The 27,087-nt window shown below is 40.3% G+C and overlaps 1 protein-coding gene across 3 annotated transcripts in view; it reads right to left on the bottom strand.

Annotated features, from left to right (window-relative positions):
• The window catches only part of Tbck (TBC1 domain containing kinase), a 134,137-nt gene that overhangs the window by 7,000 nt on the left and 100,050 nt on the right, over positions 1 to 27,087 (bottom strand). For all 3 annotated transcript variants that reach the window (XM_026784153.1, XM_005357301.3, XM_026784154.1), the window contains exons 24-25: positions 17,378 to 17,553; positions 9,497 to 9,656 (exon numbers count right to left, since the gene is read on the bottom strand). In XM_026784153.1, coding sequence (XP_026639954.1) covers positions 9,497 to 9,656; positions 17,378 to 17,553 — 336 coding nt within the window. The remainder of the gene's footprint in view (positions 1 to 9,496; positions 9,657 to 17,377; positions 17,554 to 27,087) is intronic.

Genomic DNA, 27,087 nt, shown 5'->3' with positions numbered 1-27,087 from the left:
TATAATATCAGTGGTGTTGCATTTAAAATGAAAAGACTTAAATATATATATAATGTCAGTGGCGTTGCATTTCAATAACGATAGCCAGGTCTGGAGGTGTGCAGTGGAGGCTGCAGCTAGAGACTGCTACAAGTTTGAGGCCAGCTTGGGCTACAGAGACAGGTTATCTTTAAAAAAGAATGCCCCCCATCTGCCTCTTTGCACCCATTCTTCAATATTTGCTTTCTGGAGTAGTTTGAAGTGGGTCCACACACTGCGACAGACACCCCTTGACTTGCTTTCCTCTAGGTTCCTTCTGTCTCTTCACTTCTTTCCATACAGCCTGTTCTCTCAAACTTTTGTCCCCATCACTCCTCAGGCCTCCTATCAAGACTATCAACATGGCAGGCAGTGTCACACCCCAGCATCAAAGTGACTCTGGTTGGAATCCCACTTGACCATCAGGGTTACCGACACATTTGACTATCCCTCCTGCCTTTCCCAAAACTTTCTTCCATCAGTCTTTAGTATTCCAGCCTCACCCGATTCTCTTACCAACTCACCAGCTGTACCCTTCTCCTCGCTCTTGTGGGTTTCTGTCCATCTTCTCTACCCCCTTGCTTTGTCTTTCTCATATGCAGTCATCAGCTATGTGGTTTCATTTAGTTTCATGGCTTAACTCTCATCTATACACTGGTGACTGAATTGTCTCTTCCCTAAACTATAAGTTCATTAGTCTGTCCGTCCTAGGCTTGCTGTCCACTCAAACATACAGGTTTCAGAAGAGAACCATTGGTTTCTAGTCACTTCTAGCTTAACTGCCTTCATCTCGGGAAATGGAAACTAGTTCCTCTAGTCAGTCAGGCAATAAAGCTGGTGTTCTCTGTCCTGTGTGTCCCATATAGGTTTTAAACCCCAAAACATATATTTCAGAATGTTCCTTGTCACCTACTATACTGGAGTAGCCCAAGTGGCCTATTTGATTCCTGGATTACAGTCATTCAACTCATAACTCATTTTTCTCTCCTATTCCTGCTTCCCATAGTCAAATTCCCATATAGTGGAAGTAAGACTTTTCTCCCAAGATTGTTTTCATTGCTGTGGTCTATAGAAACTCCAGAACCAAATAGTTTCCTTCCTTTTCCCATCCCTATTTACTTTTCTAACTAGAAGAATTACAGTTACAACATTCAACAATACTACACCTTCAGATTTAAAAAGCAGACAAATGTGATATAAGGTAGCACTTGGTGAACACTGGGATGCACCCATGATGTAGGCCCACACCCAGTGAGTCTAGTGATGTGGGATGTTCTTCCGTATATGTACTGTTTTTATTGGCTAATGAATAAAGCTGATTCAGTCAATAGCTTAGCAGAGTAAAACAAGGTGGGAAATCTGAACAGAGATACAGAGAAAAAGAAATTGGAGTCAGGTCAGACATTAGCCAGCTGCTGAGGAAACAAGACATGTAGAAAATGAGCGAATGCCATGGCCACTCAGCAATACAAAGGCTAATGGAAATGGGTTAATTTAAGGCGTAAGCACTAGCTAGAAATATACCTGAGCGACCGGAAAAACAATGTTGTAATTAATGTAGTTTCTGTGTGAATTCAGGTCTGGGTGGCTGGGAAATGAAAGTGCAGTCTCATTATTTTACATACTAGGTCACATATCCCTTTGCCAATCATAGGATAACTCTTTTTCCCTCAAAATAGCATGCATTTATACATTTATAGATTTTTTTTGAACACGTTCAAAGACCTCCCCAAGTGCACAATGCACTCTAGATAAAAATTTTCTTTTATATTAATTTTATTCAAAATTTAATATATTTACTTAATACTTAGGACTTTTTGTATGATGGTCCTCTATAGAACCCTAATTTATTGCTTAAAAATTGTTTATACAGTGTCAAAGAACTCCAATCAGTCTTGTCTATAGGGAAAAAATTTAAAAAGTAAATATGATAGCAGTGTTATTTGAAATAGTTTTATTCCTAAGAAGATGTACACTGGCTCATGTCAGAGAACAGCATTTCTGATAAAATTCCATCATCTAGTAACACATGTGTCAGGAGACCTACAGAGTTTCCTGCTATATTTCCCTTTGAGCTGTATGTTTGGGAAGTGAGTTTCAGCAGTGATCATTTATCATCTATTGTTTACACTAGACAACTGAGTTCCATAAGCCCACACTGTGTGCTAGCCCCTGCTCATATTACATGATGTTGACTATGCTGTGAAAAGAATGTATACGATAAAAACTAAGATTCAAAACATTTAGGGCTGTGATGGCTCACAGCCAAGTTCCAACTCTGCAGGTCAGGGAAGAGGGCTAGCATGCTTAGCTTTCTGTTCAGCCGCACATTCCTGTGGCTGGTAATTAAGTAGGGGAGGGCAGGGTGGGTGGAATAACACACACTGGGACAAGATAACGTTTCTTCTTTAGCAGGGCACGGAAGTAAGTGCCCAGAGAATGGAAAATGGAAATAAAAATGGAAATAAGTTGGCTCTAGAGGTTGATCATACCTTAGACCAAATACTCCTAGTAAACAGGGTAAGTAAAATGGCTAAAGTCTGGACTGGGTGTAATGGTTTCCTTTACTACATCCCTATGTGGATGATGATGCTTTACTCTATGAGGCTTCTGGAAAGCTATGAGGAAGCAGCTTCTGACCAGCTCTCAGTTCACAGGTCTACTGACATAAGTTACTGCCCATCATTCAGAGAACCAGAATCACGTCAAACCGTTTTCACTGTTAACTTTCATACAGTGTTCAACATGTTCATGCTACATGAATATTTAAAACTTTTTCTTATCTGATATAAACCCACAGGCTGACATTTTCAGTGATGAGCATGGCATGGAAAAGTCAGGGAGAAGTTCAAAGCTAACCACAGAGAGTTAGATAGGTTGATGAAGTGGGAAGGAACCTGGAAATGACAAAGGAGATTTGCTTCCCACTCTTTATCTAGAGGTTTGAGAACAACTATAAAGATTATATATATATATATATATATATATATATATATATATTACTCTAAAAATATAAAAGACCCCATAGAAATTATGTTAAAATATATGAATTTGAAGAACTACTTATCTGGAACTACAGAGTTTCTATAGAGACAATCTGTATGCTCAATTGGCTTGAAGCATTTTCAGAATCATTTAGTCTTTCGAGCACACAGGTGTAATAGGATAATCTGTTAAAGACTAGGAGGAAGAGCTTGAGCAGAGAAGGGAGATGGTGCTAATAAAGGTGTAACAGTCTGGGTCTACATTCTTCTTCACATTTTATCTTTATTTTTAAAACAATCATATATTAGATAGCAATCCCAGTTCCCTCTCCTCTCACTTTTTCCCCACCCCACCTCCCATCCACTCTTCAGAGAGGGTGAGGACTCCCAGGGGAGTCAACAAAGTCTGTTGCATCACTTGGGGCAGGAACAATGCCTTCCTCCCTGTATCTAGGCTTAGTAATGTATCTCTCCACAGGGAATGGGCTCCAGAAACTCAGATCATGCAATAGGGATAAATACTTGTTCCACTGCTAGTGGCCCCACAAACTGCACATGCCACCCAATTGTCACCCACGTACAAGGAGCCAGGTTTAGGCTTATGCTGGTTCCCCAGCTGTCAGTGAGCTTCCATTAGATCGAGCCAGCTGTTTCTGTGGGTATCCCCATCATGGTCTTGTTCACATTTTGATAACCATAGTGAAACCATTGAGAAAAGGCTTAGGGTAGGTGATAAGAGCCTAGGGTAGAACCCTTAGAATCAACTGCCTGCCCATCCATCCATCCATCCATCCATCCATCCATCCATCCATCCATCCATCCATCCATCCATCATCCCCCCACAGCCCGTTCTAGGAAATGAACCCAGGGCCTCATGTACACTAGGCAAGAACTCTACCATCAAGCTACACCCCTAGCCTTGGTGCTCTTATGAAACAGGCTCTAAGAGTTTCCTTACCACTTTTTACAAAGTGAAAAGAGAGCCATCTATGACTAGTAAACAGGCCTTCAGTAGACACTGGATCTGCAGGACCTTGGACTTTAAGCTTTGGGAACTTTAATTTGATAAACCAAACCAGAACACACACACACACACACACACACACACACACTCTCTCTCTCTCTCTCTCTCTCTCTCTCTCTCTCTCTATATATATATATATATATATATATACACACACACACATACATATACACACATATATAGTGTATGCGTGTGTATGTGCATATTGTGTACGTATGTATATACATATATAACATATACATGCATATATATGTGTGTGAGTGCCTCTCCCCAGACAGTATTTCTCTGTATAGCCCTAGCTGTTCTAGAACTTACTCTGTAGACCATGCTGGCCTCAAATTTGGAGATCTGCCTGTTTCTGACTCCCAAGTTCTGGGATTGAAGGTATGCACCTCCCACCGCCCAGTGTAAATATCTATTTTTAAAGCCTTCCTACCCACTATTTTGTTATAACAGACTGGGTACACTTATGTGACTTATCCTTGTTTACTGCTCTAGTTGGTGGTATCTATCTGGGAAAGTGGGACCTGAAAATGAGTTGGAAAAGTCTCATGCAATAGCCAACTTTATTCAGAGCATCAGACAAGTTATACTCTGAGGGTTTACCTCAGAGTCACCTGAGCAAAGTATACAATCACAAGGACAAGCTGCACGTGGCAGGAACATGTGTGTCCACAGAGACACATGAATAACAAAAGCTGCAGTGCACTCTCCTCTCTGCTCCCCTAGGGAGACTGCAGAAGCACATTTCAACAATTCCAGGTTTTGAAGAAACCGAGGTCACAAAACTCTTGTCTTGTTTTCTTGGAGTTTTCTCACAGGACTCAATTTTTGGACTGTTTTCTGATATTTCCTTAAAGTAGAATAATTTTGTTCATAGCTATGCAGTAATATTACGCTTACATGTTCTCTTAAGGACATACTACAGTTGAGTATAATCCAGGTTGGAGCTTTCATTCTCCTCTGGTCCAGGCTGCCAGTCAGTTTTCCAGTCTGAGGCCCATTACTATCTCTGGGTTACATCCCAGAGCATTGTTCTCACACGGGGAGAAGGACCCCAAAACAAAGTTCACAGTATTAGACTAGGTTGTCATTCTCACAAAGCGACAGCTTCTTCTAGGAGAGAGGGATTCACTATGGGGCTTGTTAAAAGTTTTTTGAGACTCAGGTTGAGAGTAGGGTAGAATGAATAAATGGATGTTATGGGTACTGAAAAACAAATTTCCTTTTAGGAATGTTTAGTATTAAAAATAAATTTTTTTGAGCAATTTGGGTCAAGGGTGTAAGACCTTCCTTTTAAAATACTTGGTCATTTACAGCATGATAGAGATGACAGACTATTAACTATTGCTGTACAGATATACAATTGCCTGGCATTAATTCAACATTTTCAGTAATTTTAATTCTGTTGTTTATTTCTTAACATTATTTGGTGCTCTGCTATTGGGGACCATATATACATACATACATATGACTGTTGTTTTGTTTTTGAGTTGACTCCTTTATCTACTGACTTGACTGTGCTTATTTCTCAGATTGATCTGAGTATGTGGAGGAATGAGCTAGGGTCGCCATCAGTCTGCAGCCACACCACCCTGAGCACCGTGGATCTTGTCTGAGCTCTGAAGCAGGGCAGGGTGAGCTAGTCAGTACCTGTTTTGCTGCTATGCCCCTAAACTCAAGCTCCAGAACTTTCTACAGTATGTGTGTGTGTGTGTATGTAGTGTAGTGAGCACTATTATTAGGTTCCTTAAAAAACTTTACATATCTTGTCTATAAGCTTTAAATTAATGCTGTTTTCACTTTATAATTGAACAAATGGCGACTTGAAGAGGCAAAATATGTGCCCAAATTAACTCAGCTGTAAGAAACACAGTATAGCACTGAAGCTAGGCTTACAAAGCTCACATGTTTTGCATACTATCCTCTGACAGCTGGCATCCTAACCTGACCTTAGCATGAACTAAGGTGGTGATTAATTACAGAGAAGTAGGGGTAGGGGATGCAGGAGAAGGATAAAAGGCAGGGCTAACCAAGGTCAGCAAAGCAGATTTGTTAGCACTCCTGGAGATGAAGGAGCCAGGGGTTCATGTGCGCTGTGGGGAGAGGCCGTCCAGAGAATCGGTGTTTTCAGAACAGTGACACAGCTGGCCTGAGACCATTGTCGAGAAGGATCTAGGAGGACAAACACCTGCTTCCTTTCCAACACATAGCTTATCAGAGCTCCCCATTTGATGAACAGCTAGGATTTAGAACTCAGAAGTGTGAGGAAGGGTAGAAGACTGATCTGCACTGGGCAGTGGAGTCAAGAGAACATTTCAGCACAAGCACAGACTCACAGTGGAATTCCAATTCTGTAGGCTGACATGCGTTTAATTCGGTGCATATGGGGGAAGCATCTGTGCTACTGTACAGATCTGGGCAGCAGAGGGAAATATGAAAGTCTACGAATAAGTATCTGAAATTGTCTTTGACCTTTGATAAGAAACATTGTTAAAGATAGATCTTTATCCTAATCTAAATCTAACACAAATGAGTTACTGTTATTGAAGCATTAGTAGCTAGGCATATAATCTGTTCAGTCATTATTGTCTATAAATGAGTCAGCAAGTAGGATGTAAAGAAAAAGTAATTGATAGTGCCTGACTTCTAATAAGCATGACACTAATTTAGAACACGATGGCTGAGTACTGTTAAATCCTATACTGCGTGTGAGCATTCATTTTATTTCTTTCACATTTTGAACTTACATTTATTAACTTGTACATAATAATAGATTTTAAGTTAATGACAATGAAATAAATAATCTATGTATTTACAGATATGTTTTACCTGCATGGTAAAATTAGATAAATGACATATTAATATGATTAGGATGTTTGGAAGAAGTTGGCAGTTTAAAGAGTTTTAACCTCTAAGATCTACTTATTAGAAACTTTCTTTAAGTACTGAATGTTTTATGAAAATAGAGCCATAACCTGGTAAAGTTTATTTCAGGTTTTGGTTTCATGCACTGTGTGGTGTGTGAAGTCAGAAGAAGCCCATTTTAAAGCCAGGACACAGGGCAGTATTCAGACTCCAAAGCCTCCAGAGCTAAGCTAATTAATGGCAAAGCTTACAGAGTCACCCAGCGTATGTTCCTATCATGGCCATGGGTAGGCATATTAGGTAAACTGGATCCAGTTTCCTCATGTTTGAAATGGGCAGATACTCCCCTGCTTCGGCTGTTTTTCCTGCTGCTGTGATAAAAGCCTTGACAGAATCAACAAAGGAAGAAGTGAGAAGGAATGAAGAAAGGGTTTGGATTTTGGCTCACCACAGTTCCAGGGTGTAGAGTCTACCATGTCAAGGAGGCAGCTGGTCACATGTGTCAAGACAGACAGCAGTTCATGCAGCATACTCAGCTTCCTGGATAATTCAGGAGTGGCACACGCAGTGGGTGGGCCTTCCTACCTCAATGAAGATAAGATACCCCCACCCGCTATAGTCATGTCTAAAGGCCTATCTTCCAGATGAATCTAGATTTTTGCCAGGTTGACAATTAACTCTAACTCTCACTCTCCCTTGCAGACAGAAGGAGATAACACATGCATGTACTTACTACAGCACCAATCATAGAAAGACTAGTTCATAGTCTGGATTGTCACTGTTGGGACTCTTCCCTAAGGTGTATGTTACCTGGAACCTAGAAGGGTGTGATTCTTCATCGTGGTATGGATGTATGGGATGATATGGCATAATGACTAATGTACCAGCAGTCATAAAATGACATCTTACGTCAAGATAATACAGCTACCATGGTTGTAATTATATATGTTGCCACTGATTTGGGATATGGATTTAAGTTTTAAGTGACCAGCTACTTATTATACTAACTTTCTTGAAAAGGTGCATTTAGACATATAGCCATAATTTGTATGAAAGGTGTGATTTATGGCATAATTAGTAAAGATTCAAAATCAAGGCTGGCCTTCAGTCAATGAAGTGTAAGTACTGTCATTAGCCCTGTCCTAGTAAAACAACTTTTAGATATTTTAAATATTTTTGTGTATTCATTCATTCATTCATTGTGTGGGGGAGTGTGAACATACATATGCAGGTTGGAGAACCACTGGTGGAAGTAGGGTTTCTCTGTCCACCATGTGGTGCCAGGGACTGAATTCAGCTTGTCAGGAGAAAGTGCCCTTACCCACTGAGTCATCTTGCCCACCAAGTTTTTGAAACTTAAAATAGCTTATGACCAAAATTTTTCATATTTCTCATATGACTACATTTTGGATAACTATATTAAAATGGTTCTTATGGTTTGTCCCTTTTACAGAGACATACAGTCAATTGGATGAGAATACTTTAACCTCCATTCCTAATTTTCTCAATGAGGAAACTTTGCTGACCTTTGGTCTTCCTTTTCATTCTGCCCTAGGTGCCATAGGGTTCATCTGATTGGTATAGCTCCGCCTGTGTCCCCCAGGGAACTGGGAATGGGGAAAGGGCTTGGAGAGGACGGGTTCTGCATTTGCTCAACACAGCAATGATCTCTACTCTTTCTGGGGATGTCGTTTGTAACTCTGCTTGGATCTCATATGCTGCTCTCGGATACTTTTCTTTTTTTTATCTTTCTTTGAGAGAGGATATCTCTACATAGCCCTGGCACTTGCTACACTAGCTATGCAGACCAGGCTGGCCTTGAACTCCTGAGTGTTGACATTAAAGGTGTGTGATGCCATACCAGGCCCCATTTTTCTCTTTATTTCCTTCCCTCCTCTCCTCCCTTTCTCCCTCCATCCCTTCTTCCTTCCTTTCATGGTAGTAATTTTTAGCAGTCATATCTACTTTTATTTTTTATTTTGCTTAGAATATCCTCTCTCAATCTGAGAGGGAGTTCAAGTTTTTGAGACATCCAATCCTCGAGTTTCTAGGTAAACAAATCTTTCCAAAGTCCAACATATGTTACCCAGCAGTTTGCAGAGCCTATGTCTGGTCCGATTCTTTGACAGGAGAAATTCAGTTTATATTTTTGAAATTTTAGAAAGCAGATAGAAAAAAAAATCCCTGGAAACCTATGCTGTCATATTAACTTTCATTATAACAAAATAATGGAGGTATTTAATTTTATAAAGAAGGAGGCTTAATTAGCTTACAGTTGCAAAGCGAGGAAGCCCAAAGGCATGCAGTCAGTGCCCACTGTGGATGGCAATAACGTATGTGGAGGAAGAGAGCACCTCTTGGCATCAAAAGTCAGTGACTCAGTCCCACAGTCCCTTACATGGGCAAACCTTCACTGCCCACAGGACTTCCCGCTAGGACCTGCCTCTTAAAGGCCACACCTTTCAATATCATCAAACTTAAGACTAAGCTCGTGACATAGACTTTTGACAAACATCAGCAGTTACCGCCTGGGTTTTCCTAAGCCTTCTGTTATTTATCCTGAACTGGAGGTGGGGGACAGGACAGCTCTGAGTACACTTACCTCGGCTGTGTGCTTTGCCACGTGCCCCACGATCACAATGACCTTCCCCTTGAAGTTCTGAAGCATCGCCGTGTAAGGGCCCTGGCTGAGCTCTCCTTCCGCTGTGAAAGCAGCGCTGAAAGGAATGTTGATGCTGCCTGCAATGTGACCTCGAAGGAAGCTGACAAGGGAGTTAGGGAAAGCCACTTTTTTCTTTTACTTTTTTTTTTTTTTTTTTTGAGTCTTGATTGTCTGAGAGAAAGAGAGGTAACTCAGTCCTAGACAACAGTACTAAACATTTCCCTGTTCACCCAAGTATTTTATCTAAGTAAAGTAAGATTCTCTAAGGAGGAAGAAAATTAAACTTGAAGATGGAGAAAGGAAAAGCAGCTTGAGCTGTAATTATCAGTGGAAACTGAAAGTGACCCTGACCCAGTGAAGCCACAGTCACTGACTGGCTACAGTCAGTGTATCATCCAGTTAAAAACTACCACCAGGGTTTGGTTTTGTGTATAAAGTAAATGCACCGGCAAGTGAACTGTCTCAGGACAAATATGATACCAAAAATACTTGATGCTAAGTCAAACTCCACTGGGAACTACTAGAGGTCATCAGCCCCAGCTGGAAACTGTTTTGCTACAGGTTAATGTGTCCAGTGAACTGAGCCAACATACCCATTATTCTGACTTTATAACCTCCTAAGGGGGCCATGTCTGATGGTTCTTATACTTTAGAAGAATTCTGATGGTCTAATTGACTATTACTGTTTAGAAAGTAAAGCCACCCACTAACCTACAATATTTAGAAATGACATAAGATCTGAAACATCCATATATGCTTTCCTAAGTAATTAAAAGTACAAGTGGACTAAAACTAGAACTTTGGAAATGAAGATACGGCTCAACTGTAAAAGAGATGTATGAGTTGCTGTAGCAGACGGCATCCACTTGGGAGGACAGGGAAGGGTTTTCACTGATGAAGTGATGGCAGGTCAAATTCTGAAGAATGAAAGTTAAAACAAAGAAATAGAATGGAGGAGGGGACGCAAAGTTTGGGCAGTGGGGAAGCGTATGCCCAATTAAGGGCAAGGAAGGACAATGCTGTGGAGAACTTAGGACATGAGATAAAAAGGGAGGTGGAGGCTCAACTTGCCGGGTGTTGTTTATGATAATGATCTTTATTCGGCTAATAAGGAAAGTTGAAGTTTATAAGCAGAAAAACAGCATACTGGGTTTGGATTTGGGTGCCACTGTGGGAAAAGCGCAAAGGAAAGTGATGATGATCTAGCTCATACCGCTCCTCTCTTCTCAGCTGACATGAACCAGTCGCCAGAAAGAGTTTTTGTTTCTCATAGAGCACCTCTGGACTGCGAACAGCTTTACTTTTAGTGGATTTACAGCAGCAGAAGCACTGCAGATCTATGCTAGCCGGGACGGACACGCCCATCCAGCCCACCTGCTCCTTCCTTCTTGTCCGCACAGCCTCCCACCCTGCCCCTGGTGAAAGCGTGACCCTTGGCCATGGTGTTCGTGTTCAATTATCCTACCACACTGTGTCATGTCTGGCGGAGAGGAGGATATGGAAGGTAGAGCTAGGTAGGTACTTGATACACACTGGGTCAATCTTATTTTCTCTCTCGAAAATGAGAAACAATAAAACGATGCTTACATTTGTTCTTGAACATAAAATCCAATTTGAATGCGTCTATATAGAATATTAACTACATAACTAAAAATCATAATCCCCTGCTCTAGAAGTAAAACTGCTTAAAGTTACATTATGTGAATACTTGGTTTGAAAAAGTAAGCCACTTGAATATAAATATCAATTTATATTTATAAATTACAGATTAATCTGAAATTACAGATACATGTGGGGAATTTCTATATGCTACTTAGTATGTACTTTTAAAGTAGATTTGTCTATACTGCCTTTTATCACTAAAAGCATGTCACTAACTTGCTATTTTTCCAGAATTTTCTGTTAGTTGTGCTTTATGGTTTAATTTTTTTAAAATGGAGATTAAATGTCAAAATGCTTGACAAAATGATAAAAATAAGAGTTTTGGAGAGGAGGAAAGTTCTTTCTAAAGCCCCACACACTTCAAGTCTCCCATTGTATTTGGAAGCAAAAGCATCCAGAAGCAGAGCCTTAGACCACAGCTGCCCCAGCAGTGCAGTCCTGGAAACTGTCTAAGCACACCCTTCCCAGAACACTCTTTGTCAAGAAGCGGAGACTGAGTAAGCACAGATGCTTGGACACACAAGGCTGGCAGCCTCTACATCTTCCAACCATAACTGCATTGCTGGCAAACAACACAGGGAAGAGCCTGGCCTAGCTAGAGATCAGTGCATTGACAACAAGCAGTCTTTTAGTATACTTGACATGGAAGAAAACAATTACTTAAGGAGCTTTTGTCCTTGGTGATTATGTTTCATTGCTCACGGCACAAATCCATATAGGGCTGACATGAAGTAGGAGTCTCTCCATTCCCCCAGGCAGACACTCATCTCCTAATTACAAGCCACACCTGCCAGAGACCAGGTGGGCTGCCTACCTGTGGACCTCCTCTACTTGATGCCCCCCAAATGATCCCAATCTCCCCTCCCTTCTTACTGTGTTTGAATCCTCAGCTCTGGTGGTGACTCCCTGCTGGACCAGAGGCCATACGTGCAGCCAGAACGTCAGGTAAGCCACCTGCTCTCAGACCTCCTTCACTCTCTGATGCCCCACACAGCCTTGACTCTATTCCCAAGTCTTTCTTCCCATCTTGTCCCTATGTCTCAGCTGCCAATTCAGGTGGAGACTCCCTGCTGGATTAGGGACCATGCAGGCCACGAGAACTCCAGGTGTCTACCTACCCACAGACCTCCTCCAATCTCTCAGTGCCCCTCCCACCTGACATTATTCCCAGTCTTCCCTCTTTGTTGCTGTATTCTAGCCCCCAGCTCAGGCATAGAATCCCTGCTCAACCATAGGCCACACAGGCCAGAGAGGAAACAGAAACTAAGGAACAAAACACCCATCCAACAAAGACAAACTCAGAAATCAGCACAGACATACAATCACCCCAAATCCAGATGCCTAGGTGCCAGAGTAAGAATACAATGAACAACAGTCAGAGCAATATGGTACCACTGGTGCCCAGCTATTTTACTACAGTAAGCCCTGAGTAGTCCACACAGGTGAAGCACAAGATAAAGACCTTAACCAACTTAATGAGGATGATAGAGGGCTTAAAGAAGAAGTCCCTTAAAGAAATCAAGGAAAAGACAAACAAAAATTTGGAGGAAATGAGACAAGTAAATCACTTTTAAAAAGCCAAGAAAAAAAATGAACAGTTAAAGGAAATGAATAAAGCTGTTCAAGATCTAAAAATAGGAATAGAGGCACTAAAGAAAGCATAAACTAGAAATGAAAGATCTAGGTAAGTGAACAGGAACTATAGAGGCAAGCTTCGCCAACAGAATACAAGAGATGGGAGAGAGAATCTCAGGTACTGAAGATATAATAAAAGAAATATATATATATATATATATTTCTTTTATATATATATTTCTGTATATATATATATATACAGGTCAAAGAAAATGTTAAATCTAAAAAATTCCTGATATAAAACATTCAGGAAATCTGGGATACTATGAAAAAATATAGGAATAGAAAAACAGCAAAAATCCCAGTTCAAACAGCTTACACAACAATATACTAAGTAGTTAAAGTTGATAGAAATTTTAAAAATGAGTCCTGAGCATAACATACTTATATAGGTAAATTAAGTGGGAGTATTCATATCGTATGCCTTTATGTCACAAAAATTAATTCCTTTAAAATTCAACTCAGAAGCAATCTCATTTTTCTGAATCCTGCAGAACACAGTATTTTGTTGAGTATTATGGCCAGTGGTGCTAAACTTTATCAGACCACACCAACCTCGCCAGTTATGAAATCCTATATGTCTCTGTGCTGGTCTGTTTTGTGTTGACTGGTTTAAATAACTTAACAATATCTCTTTAAATGCATTTGAAGACTGGACCTTTACTAATAAAACCTAAAAGGGGAAGAGAATAAGCCCGTGGTTTCTCCCTATATATAACTGAGAAGCATGAACTGAAATAAAAAATGTTCAGACACCATTTTCTCACATACTGGACTTGATATTAGCAGCACCCTATTATCCACATTTAAAAATCTCACTTTTAACACCTCATCAGTGGCTCCCACTAACAACTTCACTTGGGTGACTCTCATCCCCCATCTCTGTCCCAGCAATGGTCTGGCAATGTAAGACAGCACTTACCTTGAGCTTAGAGTTGCAGAAGCAGCTGTCTAAAGCTTTTGATTTTTCCCTGGAAATCCATTTTATTCACAATCTTTTCAACTTAAAATATTAATAAACAAAGTGGCCAGACGACAACATTTCTGCTGAGAAACGTCCCATGGCCCAGATCTCTCAGTTCAGCTCTCCTGAACCAGGACCTAATAATGGCCATTTGAAATGGAATCATTTGGCTGCCTTTCTGCAAATGGTCCATGTAACTTTTCTCTGCCTAAACACTTTATTTATTTAGACAGGGCCTCTACACCCGTGTCCTCCTGTGCCAGCTTCCCAAGCGAGTGCTAAGGTTACAGACTTGAGCTGCTGGCTCCATTGTACTTCTCTGTAATCTCTTAAATATGTTCTCTGCCTCTCTGGACCTGATCCTCAGAGGACTGTGTTCTCATTCCCAAATGTCTTCTATCCCGTTGCTCACTGAATCTTGTATCTAAGCAGCCATCATGTTGCACCCTTCCTTGTATTTCGATGATATTTTGGGTATGACTCACATCACAGTGTGATGCAATTATCTATTAAAAAGTCCACTCTAACTCTATGACCCGAGAACAGGGACTCTGATTTAACTTTGTCTTTAAACAGGACCAACTGGTTTGGATCTAGTGCTAAAACAGCAAATGACCCCGACTGCTAATGTAACTCTAACAACTATTAATCCAAGCAGTGGAGAAATTCCCAGCAGTAGCTACCGTTCAGCCCACATTAGGGAAGATCCATTCAGACATGGATGGAATGTTTAGATAGACCAAATAGAAAGTTACATAGGGCGAGCAAACTCTTGCCGAACCTCCTTATCGCCTGTCTTCCTCTGACCACAGGTATCTCCACAGTACTTTGAAAATATTTTCAGAAATATTATTCTTTTCACTATTCATGAAGAATTTATTAGCACTCACTGAGTATGGTGTAATGATGGAAAAAGTTGGGGCTGGTTTCAGATTAAGTGAAGTCTTCGGCTGTATTCCGTTTTTCTTTCCCCCACTTTTTCTTTTCCATCTTTCCCTCCCCTCCTTCCTCCCCCCTTCCCTAAGAGCTTAGAAACACAGCTGTAAACTCAGCCTTCACTTGAAGCACAGATTAACACTCCCTCAGAGCGGTTCTGTTTATAGCATCGGCTGGAGCCACCTTTGCATGACTAAGGCCACCTTTACTATGAACTCCAGGAAATCTGAAACTCTAAATATTTATAGCTACCAAATCAACAGCTGGGCTGGGCATTACCTTTGAAACCATTAACATTACTCATAAAGTTTATGCCACTACACAAGAAACATTTTCTGTTGCCTTTCACCAAAAATTCCCATGGATATACTGAAAAAAGCTTTATAGAGAAACACTTCACCTCTGGAGTCTGGCAGTGCTGTCACTCTTCAGTGCTAATTTCCAAGGGTTTGGGACTGTGCTTTACTGCCCAGTGTGCACAGTCTGCTACAGCCCTCAGCTTTCTTTGCAGTCCTCAGAAACAAGCAGGTGGCAGTTGATCCTGGTTTGCTAATTTACTTCTCTTCACGCTAAACCAAAACACAGACAACAGCTAAGTGACTGCAGCATCCATGGACTCCCAGACAGCAGTTGTAAGCCATCTGTGAAGGCAGCTCCTTAAACATACTGGCACATAGTTCATTTGTTCATAGCCAGTTAGAGGCTAGCATGGGAGAGCTTGTCTCCCAAACTAACCAGAAGCAGAGGTAGAACAAGATGTGGAGAAACATCAGTATTTCAAAACTACCTTTCTTTAGAGAAGGAAAATTACTACAGTGTTCTTTTTTTCTCTATGTTTTGTAGCAAGAAAGAAATGGAAGTATTGTAAAGGTACACTAATTAGACGTTTAGTCATGTCTCAAAATGATTGGTAGAGTGATACTAGACCTAAATAATTGTAAAGTTTAACTTGATGAAAGGTAAAACTACTGAGTCACCTACCATAATACTTCATAGGTACTGTCAGGGTTTCAATATCTGTGTGTTGTTTTATTGCTTATTTTAAGTGTATTTATGTTTTGCTTGTAGTATGTATGTATACTCCATGCTTGCATGGTGCTCAAGGAGGTCAGAAGTGGTATCAGATTCTAGCTCATGGCTTTAAATTCTAAAACCATCATCACTGGGCTTCTGAGACGGTTCAGTGAGCAAAAGTGCCTGCCACCAAACAGAGGACCAGAGTTCGATTCCCAGGACTCACATGGAGGAAGAAGAAAGCCAGCTCTACAGGATGTCCTCTGACCTCCACATGCACACTATAGCATGTGCACATTCACAAATAAACACATAAAAATGTAGTAAAGATTTAGAACAAAAAAGCACACCATTATTACAGCTTTAAGGAAAATTAGATGTTTGAATGAATGGGTTAAGCCTGACAAATTAAGTCATAAAAAGAAAGGATTTTTTGTAATACTTTTTTTTAAAAGTATATCATTATATTCCAACATTTAAAATAGCTTTCCTAGATTTCTGTGGCTGCATTTGTTTAATGGGATCCACACAGGCAGAGTTGCTCTGCTGGTAACTAGGCTATGTATACAAATGGGTACTGAAGGTAGTAGCTAGGGTTTGAAGGAACGTGGACAGCTTTGGAATGAATATAGAGCTTGAGAATCAATACAAATAACAGTGGCCATTAATTTGTATTAACTGAGTCATCTCAATTGTGCATATGCTTAACGGTCTATGCTGAGACTAATATGAACCTGGCAAAAAGCATAAAGATTGGCAGCTTGAGGTTGGCGCTATCTATACACAAGTTGAATATAAATATTAAAAATAAAAGTATGAGGTTTCATACGCAGATCAGTGGTAGAGAGCTTCCTAAGACAGTCAGTGCCCTGACTTTGGTCCCCAGCACTGATTTTTAGAAGAAGTCAAATAATATCTAGAACCATGATGCATATCTGATAGAGGAAGGTCATTGGTTAATTAAATAAAGAAGCTGCTTGCCCTGATAGGTTAAAACATAGATGGGAGGAGTAAACAGAGCAGACCGCTGGGCGGAAGAGGAAGTGAGGTCAGACTCGACAGCTCTCCTCGAGGGGGCAGACGCCTCAGAGAGACATGATGCTCCACTCTTGCGGGCAGAGGCAAGAGCTCTGCTCTCTGAGGCACACACGATGAAGCTCCGACCCAGGATGGACGTAGGCTAGAATCTTCCCGGTAAGCGCACCTTGGGGTGCGACACACATGATTGGAAATGGGTTAGTCCAGGAGCGAGAGTTAGCAGAGAAAAGGGCTAGAGCTAAAGAGCCAAACAGTGATTAAAAGAATACAGTGTCCGTGTAATTATTTTGGGTAAAGCTAGCGGGAGGCGGCCGGAGTGGCGGGAAGCAGCCCGCCACTCTTATTACGACACATATCAGAGAGACAGACAGACAGACAGACACACACACACACATAGATCCTAATGTTTGGAAAACATTTTTATAACTTTGCGCACTGCATGCAATTTCAGAGCTACTTAGCTATTCTAGTCCAGAGGCATTCCAGAAATGCCTCACCACACAGCCTGTGTAAGGAAAGGAAGAAACAGGAGTAGGGCAAATCCACCCTTTCAAACCACTTGGCAAGGATACTCTTCACTGTTTCGGATGTCGACCACCAGGAGCTTTGGCTTACTAGACTTTGTTTTCTTGGTGGGGGTCTTGAAGTGGCCAGTCACTGAGAGCTCGCACAAATCAATCAAGTCCTCTGCTGAAATCCGGGGTGATACTTCTGATTTTAGGTCATTTAAAGTGATGGATTCTCTTGACTGAAAATAAAGCACAAGGAACAAAAATATTGACAGTTTTATAAAGACAAACTACAGGCAAATTCAAACTCATTTTGGCACTCTATAGTGTAACTGTGTTCCTTACTAAGTAGACCTCAGACCACTGAACTAGGACAGTGGCTTCATCTTTGCACCTGTTACATGGTACAAGGCTAATTGACACCAAGGATATTAACAGTCATTCTCTGTGTTACTTTGTAGAGAGAAGAATCATTCCTTCCTTGCCCTCACAACAGACAATGCAATAAATTCAACCTGAAAAAATATTAATTAACTGAGTATCACTGTTGCTTTTGAAAATGTATGTGATGTAACTGGAGAATTTAAGAGCTTTATGGGCTGGGGATGTAGCCAGTGGAAAAGCATTTGCCCTGCATGCATGAGGCCCTAGGCTCCATTCCCAGGAAAACAATAGACAAGCAACACCACCACCAGCAACAAAACCAATAGCTTTCAGAATTTACTGGAAAGTATGGCAATCCAAAGAGAAATTATTTATATGCTTAATTATTATCAAAATTGAGCCTAATTATTATCTCATTTTCAGAGTTTCATTCTTTTGTTCTACTTGGAATCTGCAATTTAGTATTTCTAGGAAAAGAAGTACACCAAATAAGTAAATCACCAGACAAATTTATTTCGAAAAAAAATTGTGTTCAATTGGAGTTTGATATCAGTTTTCATCTCTGGGGTTCCTCTGACTCTGTGCATAACTCTTTAGTGGTAAACCCTTGTTTACTTCCTTTATTAAACTTTAAACAGAAATAAAAACTGATAAGCTTTATGGGTTTATGACGATTAATAAAAATAGGCATTAAGAACATTTTTTTTCTTTTGAGACAGGGTTTCTCTGTAGTTTTGGAGCCTGTTCTGGAACTAGATCTGCCTGTCTCTGCCTCCCAAATGCTGGGATTAAAGGTGTGTGCCATCACCGCCAGGCCCGAACATCATTTTTTTTTAATATTAAGAATTGAAGCTACTTAAGCATCTTGAAATGACTGATAAGCAGTCACTCACCAGAACCTTCCTATCCCTTCTTTAGACAGCAGTCTTTGCTGGTGTTTCTCATGGTCTCCATATAAAGCTATGTACATCTTAGGAGATGAAGCAAAGAGCTTTTGTGCTTCACTTTCAGGAGCAGGAGAGAAATCACTGACCAGTCACGACTTTCTAGCCTTCTCTGGATGTACAAAAAGAATTTTAATATGATACGCACAACTGCCTCTGCAGACTAATTTTAGAGCTAAATAAACTTAAGTTCTTAAGATAAATTACAGTACTCCAAGGACAGTCATGTTATTATAAAATACATTTTCTAGTAGTTTTTAGTTTCCTAAGCAATTTTATTATTTATTTTAAAATTTATACCCAGAGGCATAACAAAATCCCCCGGCACCACCTCTGTACCAACAGCACATACGTCAGAGTTTCTAGCTCATGGGCTTTGCTATAGACAGTGGACAGGAATTTAGAACAACTACAGAACAGGTCTGCATGCTGACTAATTTATCATTTCAGTCCAAGAACCTATTTATAAATACTCATATCAAGCTCACATTTTATCTCAAGAAAGTTCTGTCTGTTTAACAGTACATGAGTATTAAGAACACACAACTATTAGTCATTTGGTACTTTTAGATTTGAATTCTTAACAATGAAAACTTCTTTTAATTTGTATTTAAGCTTTTTAAGCTTTCTGGGTATATGAATACGTGGGTGTACATGTGTGTGTGGGTTCATGTTTGTGTGTAGGTGTGTGTGTCTGTGTGAGGGTTCACGTGTGTGAGTGTGGCATCCAGAGGCCAACCTCAGGTGTTATTCCTCAGGGTCACTCACCGTGTTTTCTGAAATGGTCTCTCATTGCTCTGTAAAGAGGCGAGATTGCCAGGCTGGCTGGCTCGTGAGCTCCAGGCAAGCCATCTGTTTCTGCCTCCTCAGAGCTGGGGCTCCAGGACACACTACTGGGCTTGGTTCTGTAACTTGCATCCTGAGGATTGAGTTCAGGTCCTCATGCTTGCACAACAGCCACTCTGTGGACCAGGGTATTTTCTCAACCCCTTTCTTCATTTTGTGATATGGTATTGCTACACTGCTCAGATTGACCTTGAACTTGTGATCCTTCTGCCTCTGCCTTTTAAATACTGAGATCAGGGGGCATACCTTCATATTCAGGAGACAGTAAGCCCAGATAGTAAAAATTCAGTATGTACATCTGAGAATTTAACAAATCATATTATTTTGTTTACCTAGAGTCAGGATTTACTTGGCAGATTACTGGTGAAAATCCTATAGTAGTCCAGACCTTTGAAATGGTTCCCTGCATGGATTCATAGTGATTCTCACCAAGCGTCAAACATCGAAATCAGGTAACAAGATGTGCACATGACACATTTTGCTGTTTGTAAGTACAGCATTCTGACACCTGGGGAAAGGCCTGGGCTTCTACTTCTAATGCATTAGTTCTACCCTTAGGAGCTCTGCTGCTGAGCGCTTTTAATATACACGTATAAAAATTATTTTATAAAAGCAATCTTTCTAAAGAAAAAACTTTTTACTGCCACCCCACTTCAAGGCTGGTATGAATGAAACAGGAATTTTAGTAAGGATCTTATTTGAAATATTACCCCCTCCCAAGTTAAATTCTTAAGTGTTTTGGGCTCAAATTCCCTGATATGTGACTCACTGACACAGAGGTCTCAGAATATAGTAGCAGCTTTCTCAAATGAGTCTGTACACTTGGTTTTTGCATCTAATAAACTACAAGAAAGTTGAGACACAGTAGCTACTGAGGAAAACTGGGTGAATTAATGAAAAAGTAAAGAAAAGCATATGAGAAACATAGGAAAATAGGTCAGAAGAAAATATGATGAACACATCTTGGGCCTAAAGTTTTAAACATGAGGCTTGGGAAAAGATAGTTACAGACAGCAAGGTGAATTTAGATTTAGACACATGAACCAGGCTTCACAGAGTATGCCACACTGAAAAGATGAAAAATACAGCTAGAGATGGAAAGAGATGTTCGTGAGACGTAGCAGCTGGAGGGTCATATCAGGAATCAGCATAAAACTATAGTTAAAGCCGGGCGGTGGTGGCGCACGCCTTTAATCCCAGCACTCGGGAGGCAGAGGAAGGCGGATCTCTGGGAGTTCGAGGCCAGCCTGGTCTACAAGAGCTAGTTCCAGGACAGGCACCAAAAGCTACAGAGAAACCCTGCCTCGAAAAACAACAACAACAAAAAACAAACTATAGTTAAATTTATAAGAAAAGGTGAACCGATAAAAACCAAAGAAAAATTGGCAAAAAATTGATTTTGGCAATCATAGTTTTATACTGATAAGACAACCTTAAATGTTGTAGTATTAGGAGAAACAGAGTTGAACTGTTTTTAGAAAAAATTTAATCTATTATTTTTCTCTATGTAATTACTAAGTAGCCTCTGAAGTGTTCAATATTTCAAGTGCATGCATGAAGGACATGTATTGCAAGTGCATGCATGAAGGACAGCCTTTTGCAAAAGCTACAGACATGAAGCTTTTAGCATTTTCAGGTTTTCAGGGAAAGGTCACTTTAAAGACATTACTCTAAAAAGCTGTACCATCAAGCCGGGCGATGGTGGCGCACGCCTTTAATCCCAGCGCTTGGGAGGCAGAGACAGGAGGATCTCTGTGAGTTCAAGACCAGCGTGGTCTACAGAGCTAGTTCCAGGACAACAGGCTCCAAAGCCACAGAGAAACCCTGTCTCAAAAAACCAAAAAAAAAAAAAAAAAAAAAAAGCTCTACCATCTGCAATGATTTTTTTTTTCGTGACAGGGTTTCTCTGTAGCTTTGGAGCCTGTCCTGGCACTAGCTCTTGTAGACCAGGCTGGCCACCACCGCCCGGCGATTTTTTTTTTTTCTGTACATTTAAAAGAATATATTGCTCCAGTAGCACTTTTTAAGTTTATCTTCCTTATTTTTAGAGGAATGGAGTTACTGTTTCTAAGATTCAGAAACAGCATCTGCAATAGGGTTTGAAATAGCTGTTCTGCTCTGGAGGCTGCATAATGCGTTTTTCACAGTGGAGAGGTTTTGTTCCCCTAAACAGAAGAGAGATAATGTATGTGAGTACAAAATACAGAGAGGAGAGACAGGATTTCTTTTAGTGATTGAGGATTTTATGCTAAAAATGTCACAGATGTGCTCTATAAAAGCTGAGTGTGAGCTAAATTTCTTCAAAGTCAGTAATTTTCCCTTTGATTTACACTATCAGCTTGGGGATATTTCATCCATTGGACCTCAGTTTTATCATGAATAGTTGAAGAGACTAAATGACACTATTATTTACTTTAACTTCAGTGTTCTTTGACTTCATTTCTGATAAGAAGGAATACACTCCCAAATTCCTGCTTCCTTCCTTGAACAAAAGTGAGAAACTTGTTTAGTACTCTGTTACTTGATGCTTTGCTTAAAAAGACAGACCAGTGAAAACTTAGTATGCAAAACGAAGCTTCTGGGTCAGCCCCGACCCAGTTGAAGTTGTTCTCAGTGAGGTCGGGAGAGATGGAGGTTTTAGTAAATCAACACTTCAGTGTTAGTGATTTCTGGGGGAAAGGCAAGGCTAAGGTGACGGTGTGGGTGGGGGTGGGGTGCTGCTTCTACTTGCTTACTTGGGTAGGAATTTCTGGAAATGATCCTATTCCTGATCTGAAATGAAAAGGAAGAAAGGGGTGGAGAGGCACCACTATTTAATCCCTAGAGGCGGAGCTTCTGGCTCCTGCCAGGTGCTACTTCCTGCTGCTCTACACAGCAGCCCGAGCAAAGAGCCAGAAGGTGACTTTGGGGCCAAGTAACTGAATTAAATCTGTAATTTCATCTCAGATGCTAACCCCCAAGGTGCGGTCATTACTGAGGTCTGGCTCTGACCTCATTAGTTGTCTCTCTCACTCTCTTCTTACACGTCAAAGTGTTTAGCAAAACAGCACATTTGTTAGACTGTTCCTTGCTACTCAGTAGTTTGTTCATCACTTTGCTCAGTATGTAACCAAAGAGTACCAGATAAATGGTCAAACAGTCTCTGATTAGAAGCTTTGGTATATGCTTGAGAGGAAAGTTGTGTTCTCCCTATTTGTTCTTAAGACCTCACCGAGAATAAGCTGGTCAGTCAGGTCAATAAAGGGCTTGCATTATTATTATCATGACTAAATTCTGATGAAACATTTGCTGGGCCAGTTTTTTGTCATCTGGGAAGAGGGAACTTCAGTTGAGAATGCTTCTGTCAGATTGGTCTCTAGGCAAGTCTGTGGACATTCTCTTGACCGAAGACAGATGTGTGAGGGCTCATCCCATTGAGGATGGTGTTAGCTCTGGGTTGGTAGTCCTTGGGTGTATAAGAAAGCGACTGAGTTAGTCAGGGGGAGCAAGCCAGTAAGCAGCATTCCTTCATGGCCTCTGCTTTAGTTCCTGCCTCCAGTCCTTGTGCGGAGTTCCCTTGGTGATGAACTATAAGCTGAAATAAACCATGTCTTCCTCACATCACTTTAGGTCATGGTGTTTATTACATCAATGGAAAGTGAAGTAGAGCACAATGTTTATTAATATCATGTCAGTCAAACATTTATAGCTGCATATAACCAGGACATCTCGAGTGAAAAGAACTCAAGGTTTCAGCAGACAGCATAGAAAGCAAACAAAAGAAGAACTTGGCTGTATTTTTAAATAACTAATTGCTTATTTGAATGCACCATAAAAAAAATACAATTCTCATGAGGACACTGGGTACTGAAGCATCAAAGTCCATGATGTATTTAGCCATATTTCTAACTTTCAACTACGTGAAGGCATTTTGATTTTAATGAGCTCAGCAAGGCTACACATATCACACCCAACCCTAAAACCAGAAAACATAAAGATGTACCTTGAGTTTGTAACATAATAAGGCATATTATGGAATATGAGCTGACAAATCTGAAGGCTTCCTTTCAATAAAGCTAAATTGGCCCTTATGTTTCATATTTTCTCACTGAGGATAAAAGAGTCTAAACGGTAAACTAATTTTCCAATTCATTTAATCTCTGAATAACAAATTAAGATTAAACAAATATAATATTTTTAGAAGAAAAGCTAGGCAAAGTATAGCTAGGATGGTAAAACAGAGGGCTTGGTATGGAACAAAGGAAAATCTGTACTTTGAGGAGAGGGGGGAGAACAGGAAACCAGCTAGGAAGCAGCACAGCTCTGCACAGCACTGTGTCAGAAAGGCAACTGCAACCCCCACTGCCTCCCTGGTAGAGACCCTTTGCTGCTAAGGAAGGGTATGTAGGAAATTGCAGCCCTCACACTCAAGTGTCAGACCTGCGGTCCCAGCATAGAAGTACACAAAGTTCTCAGTCTGGGAGTTGGCTTTTCTGAGTGGCTGCTCTCTTCCAAAGAAGGAATCTTCTACAGTAGTACTGTTTGATATCACCTTGCCGGGCCTTACCTGCGGCTTTTGACCAGTGAATGGATCACTGGATCACTGGACCCTCTCAGTATCTTGCAGTTTCAGCACAGAAGGATGCCTCTGCTACATATCTAGGTCCAATATGAGCTGGACCTGCAGGTTTTAGGGAAGGTCTCTTCCACCCCTCAAGACTGGAGCTCCTAACACAAAGTCCCAGCATCATCTACAACTGTATTTTCAGAGCGGGGGAAGGTATGGCTACATTCTGCAATTGTAGTAATTTGGCTGCCAGAGGCTCCTTGGCACCATCAAAACCCACTCAATGGAGAATATAGTAGATTTCTGCCCTACTCTACAGTCTGAAGATTAAAGTTACTACAGAAAGACTTGTCTGTCTCCAAAGTGGGGAGATGACAGACATGTGCCATTATGCCGAGTACCCACCATGATGAGTGACCACCATGCCAAGTGACCCCCATGCCGAGTGACCACCATGCCGAGTGACCACCATGCTGAGTTACTACCATGCTGAGTACCCACCATGCCGAGTGACGACCATACCGAGTGGTCACTATGTCAAGTAACCACCATGCTGAGTGGGAGAGCTGTAGCTTTTGAAGAGGTAAATGAGGTGACTAAACATTCTCCTAGATTAACAGGAAAGACAGGCAAGACTCAAAATTAGAGGTGAAGTGGGTTTTCTGCGCACAGCCCAACAATGCAAAGAACCATGAGAAATCACTATTAGAAATTATTAGTAAAAATGTGGAATGATTAGAAAAAATAAGACTTCTAAATATATGCTATCAAAAGTGACTGAAATTAAGTAGAAATCTAAATATATAAATAATGAGCTACACAACACTGAAATAATAATTAAAATCTTCCATCTCAAGAAGCCTTAAGAACATGATAGTTTTGTTGATGAATTACACAAAATATTGAAATGACTTATTCTAATTCCTCTTAAACTCCTCTAATTGAACTGGGAAGAAGGCTGCCAAACTATTCTTATGGAGCCAGCATTACCTGAGTATCAGGACCATACAAAGGTCCCACAAAAAGGAAAACTAAAAGTAGATACCCCTAAAGACTGTAAATGCAAACGTTCTCCACAAAATAGAAGCAAACCAAATTTAGCAGCACCTTACAAAGATCAAACAGCAAGCTCAAGAGTGACTCATCACAGGGATGGATTAAAGGTTCTAAATACACAAATCAACTAATGATACAACACCTTCAGAATGGAGGGTCATCTCAATACATATAGAAAAGGCACTCAATAAGATTTAGTATTGTTTTATAATAAGAATTGTCAGTGAGGCTGGTGGTGACACCTTTAGTCCCAATACATAAGAGGCAGAAGAAGGTAGATCTCAAAATTCAGCACCAGCCTGATCTACAAATTGAGTTTCAGGTCAACATATTAAAACTGCATTTACAAAAAAAAAAAAACCCAAAAAACAAAACAAAACAAAGCATTACACTGTCAAGAAATTAGGATTAAAAAGAATATACCTCATAACATTAAAGGTTAAGATAAATTCTACAGCTATTCCTGTAAGATCCCAAAAGACAGACACTAATTTTCATTTTTTTAAAAGATAGAACTGTCTTTAAAAAAGTTCAATTATCAAAAGAAATAGACTGAAGCAGTGACCCCCACAGGAGCAGGTACAAGGGAGCAACAGCTGAACAGGCCTGACCCAGCGACCTCTGCTGGAGCAGGCCTAAGTCAGCAACCTCAGTGGAAGCAGCCCCAAGCATAAAGTTAATTTATTCATGTTTGAAGATGATATAATGCTATAAACAAAATCCTAGGTCAAAAAGTTATTTGAATTGATTAATTTAGTGAAGTTGGACAGAAAAATTATTTTTCAAAAACAGTAATTTAAAAATATATGAACAATGCATTTTTGAAAAGGATAGCAGGAATACCATCCCATGTATGGCACTTACAAAGTAAATAAAACATTTTTAAGTAAGCGCGAAACTGAAAAAGCTGTAAAATGAAAATTAGAAAGCACCAATGGAGAGGCACTGAAAAGGATAAAATTTAAAAGGCATCCAGTGTTCATGTTGTTCCATGTTTATTGACTGGAAAACTTAGGTTGCTGAGATGACTATTCTACTCTATTGCTCAATGCAGTTCCCATCAAAATACTGGTGACTTTCCCCACAGAAATAGAAAATAGCCCTAATATTTACGTGGAAACAAAAAGGATCAAGACAAGATATAAAAATCTAGGAGGTGGGAAAATGAGGCATCATTATATTCAACCTCAAAACACATTATGAAACTACTGCAACCAAACCATATGTTATTATTATGTGAGATACACATATAAATACAGAAAACAGAAAAATTTCAAATTAATTTATAATCATATAGTCAAATAATTTTTAACAAAGATACCAAGAATATCTAGCAGAGTAAAAATGGTCTATACAATAAATTCCCAGTCTCAAATGACCAGGGAAAATCAAATCAAAAGCCAAGAAAGTGGTGGAACATGCCTGTGTTTTCATCATTGGTGAGGTTTAGGCAGGCACGGTGTGAGTTCAAGAGTACCTTGAGTTATACAGTGAGATTCTACTTCAAAAACAGCAATGACACAAAGCACTAATATATGTCATTCAATTCCAGTTAGAAAGGCTGTTGTCAAGAAAGCAAAAACAGCAAACGACAATACAGATGTGGAGAAAGGACAGTGGAAATGTAAATTTGGTGTGGGACAATTCTGTATTCTGCCAATTACGTTTTAAATAAGCGCTGATTGGTCAGTAGCTAGGCAGGAAGTATAGCTGGGACAACCAGACAGGAAGAAGAGGTGAGTCAATGAGAACAGGAGAATTCTGGGAAGGAGAAAGCCCATTCCTCCCCAGTCCTGCCCAGACACGGAAGGAGGAAGATGTGACCGACCCTGCTGAAAAAGGTACCGAGCCATGTGGCTAACATAGATAAGAATGATGGGTTAATATAAGTTATAAGAGTTAACAACCTCTCCAGCAGAGGCTATCATTGGTATTTTTGATTTTAGCCATTCTGACAGGTGTAAGATGATATCTCAAAGTTGTTTTGATTTGCATTT

This window comes from Microtus ochrogaster, chromosome 21, assembly GCF_000317375.1.
Source record: "Microtus ochrogaster isolate Prairie Vole_2 chromosome 21, MicOch1.0, whole genome shotgun sequence".
Taxonomy (NCBI): domain Eukaryota; kingdom Metazoa; phylum Chordata; class Mammalia; order Rodentia; family Cricetidae; genus Microtus; species Microtus ochrogaster.
This window is presented reverse-complemented; position numbering and strand designations above follow the sequence as displayed.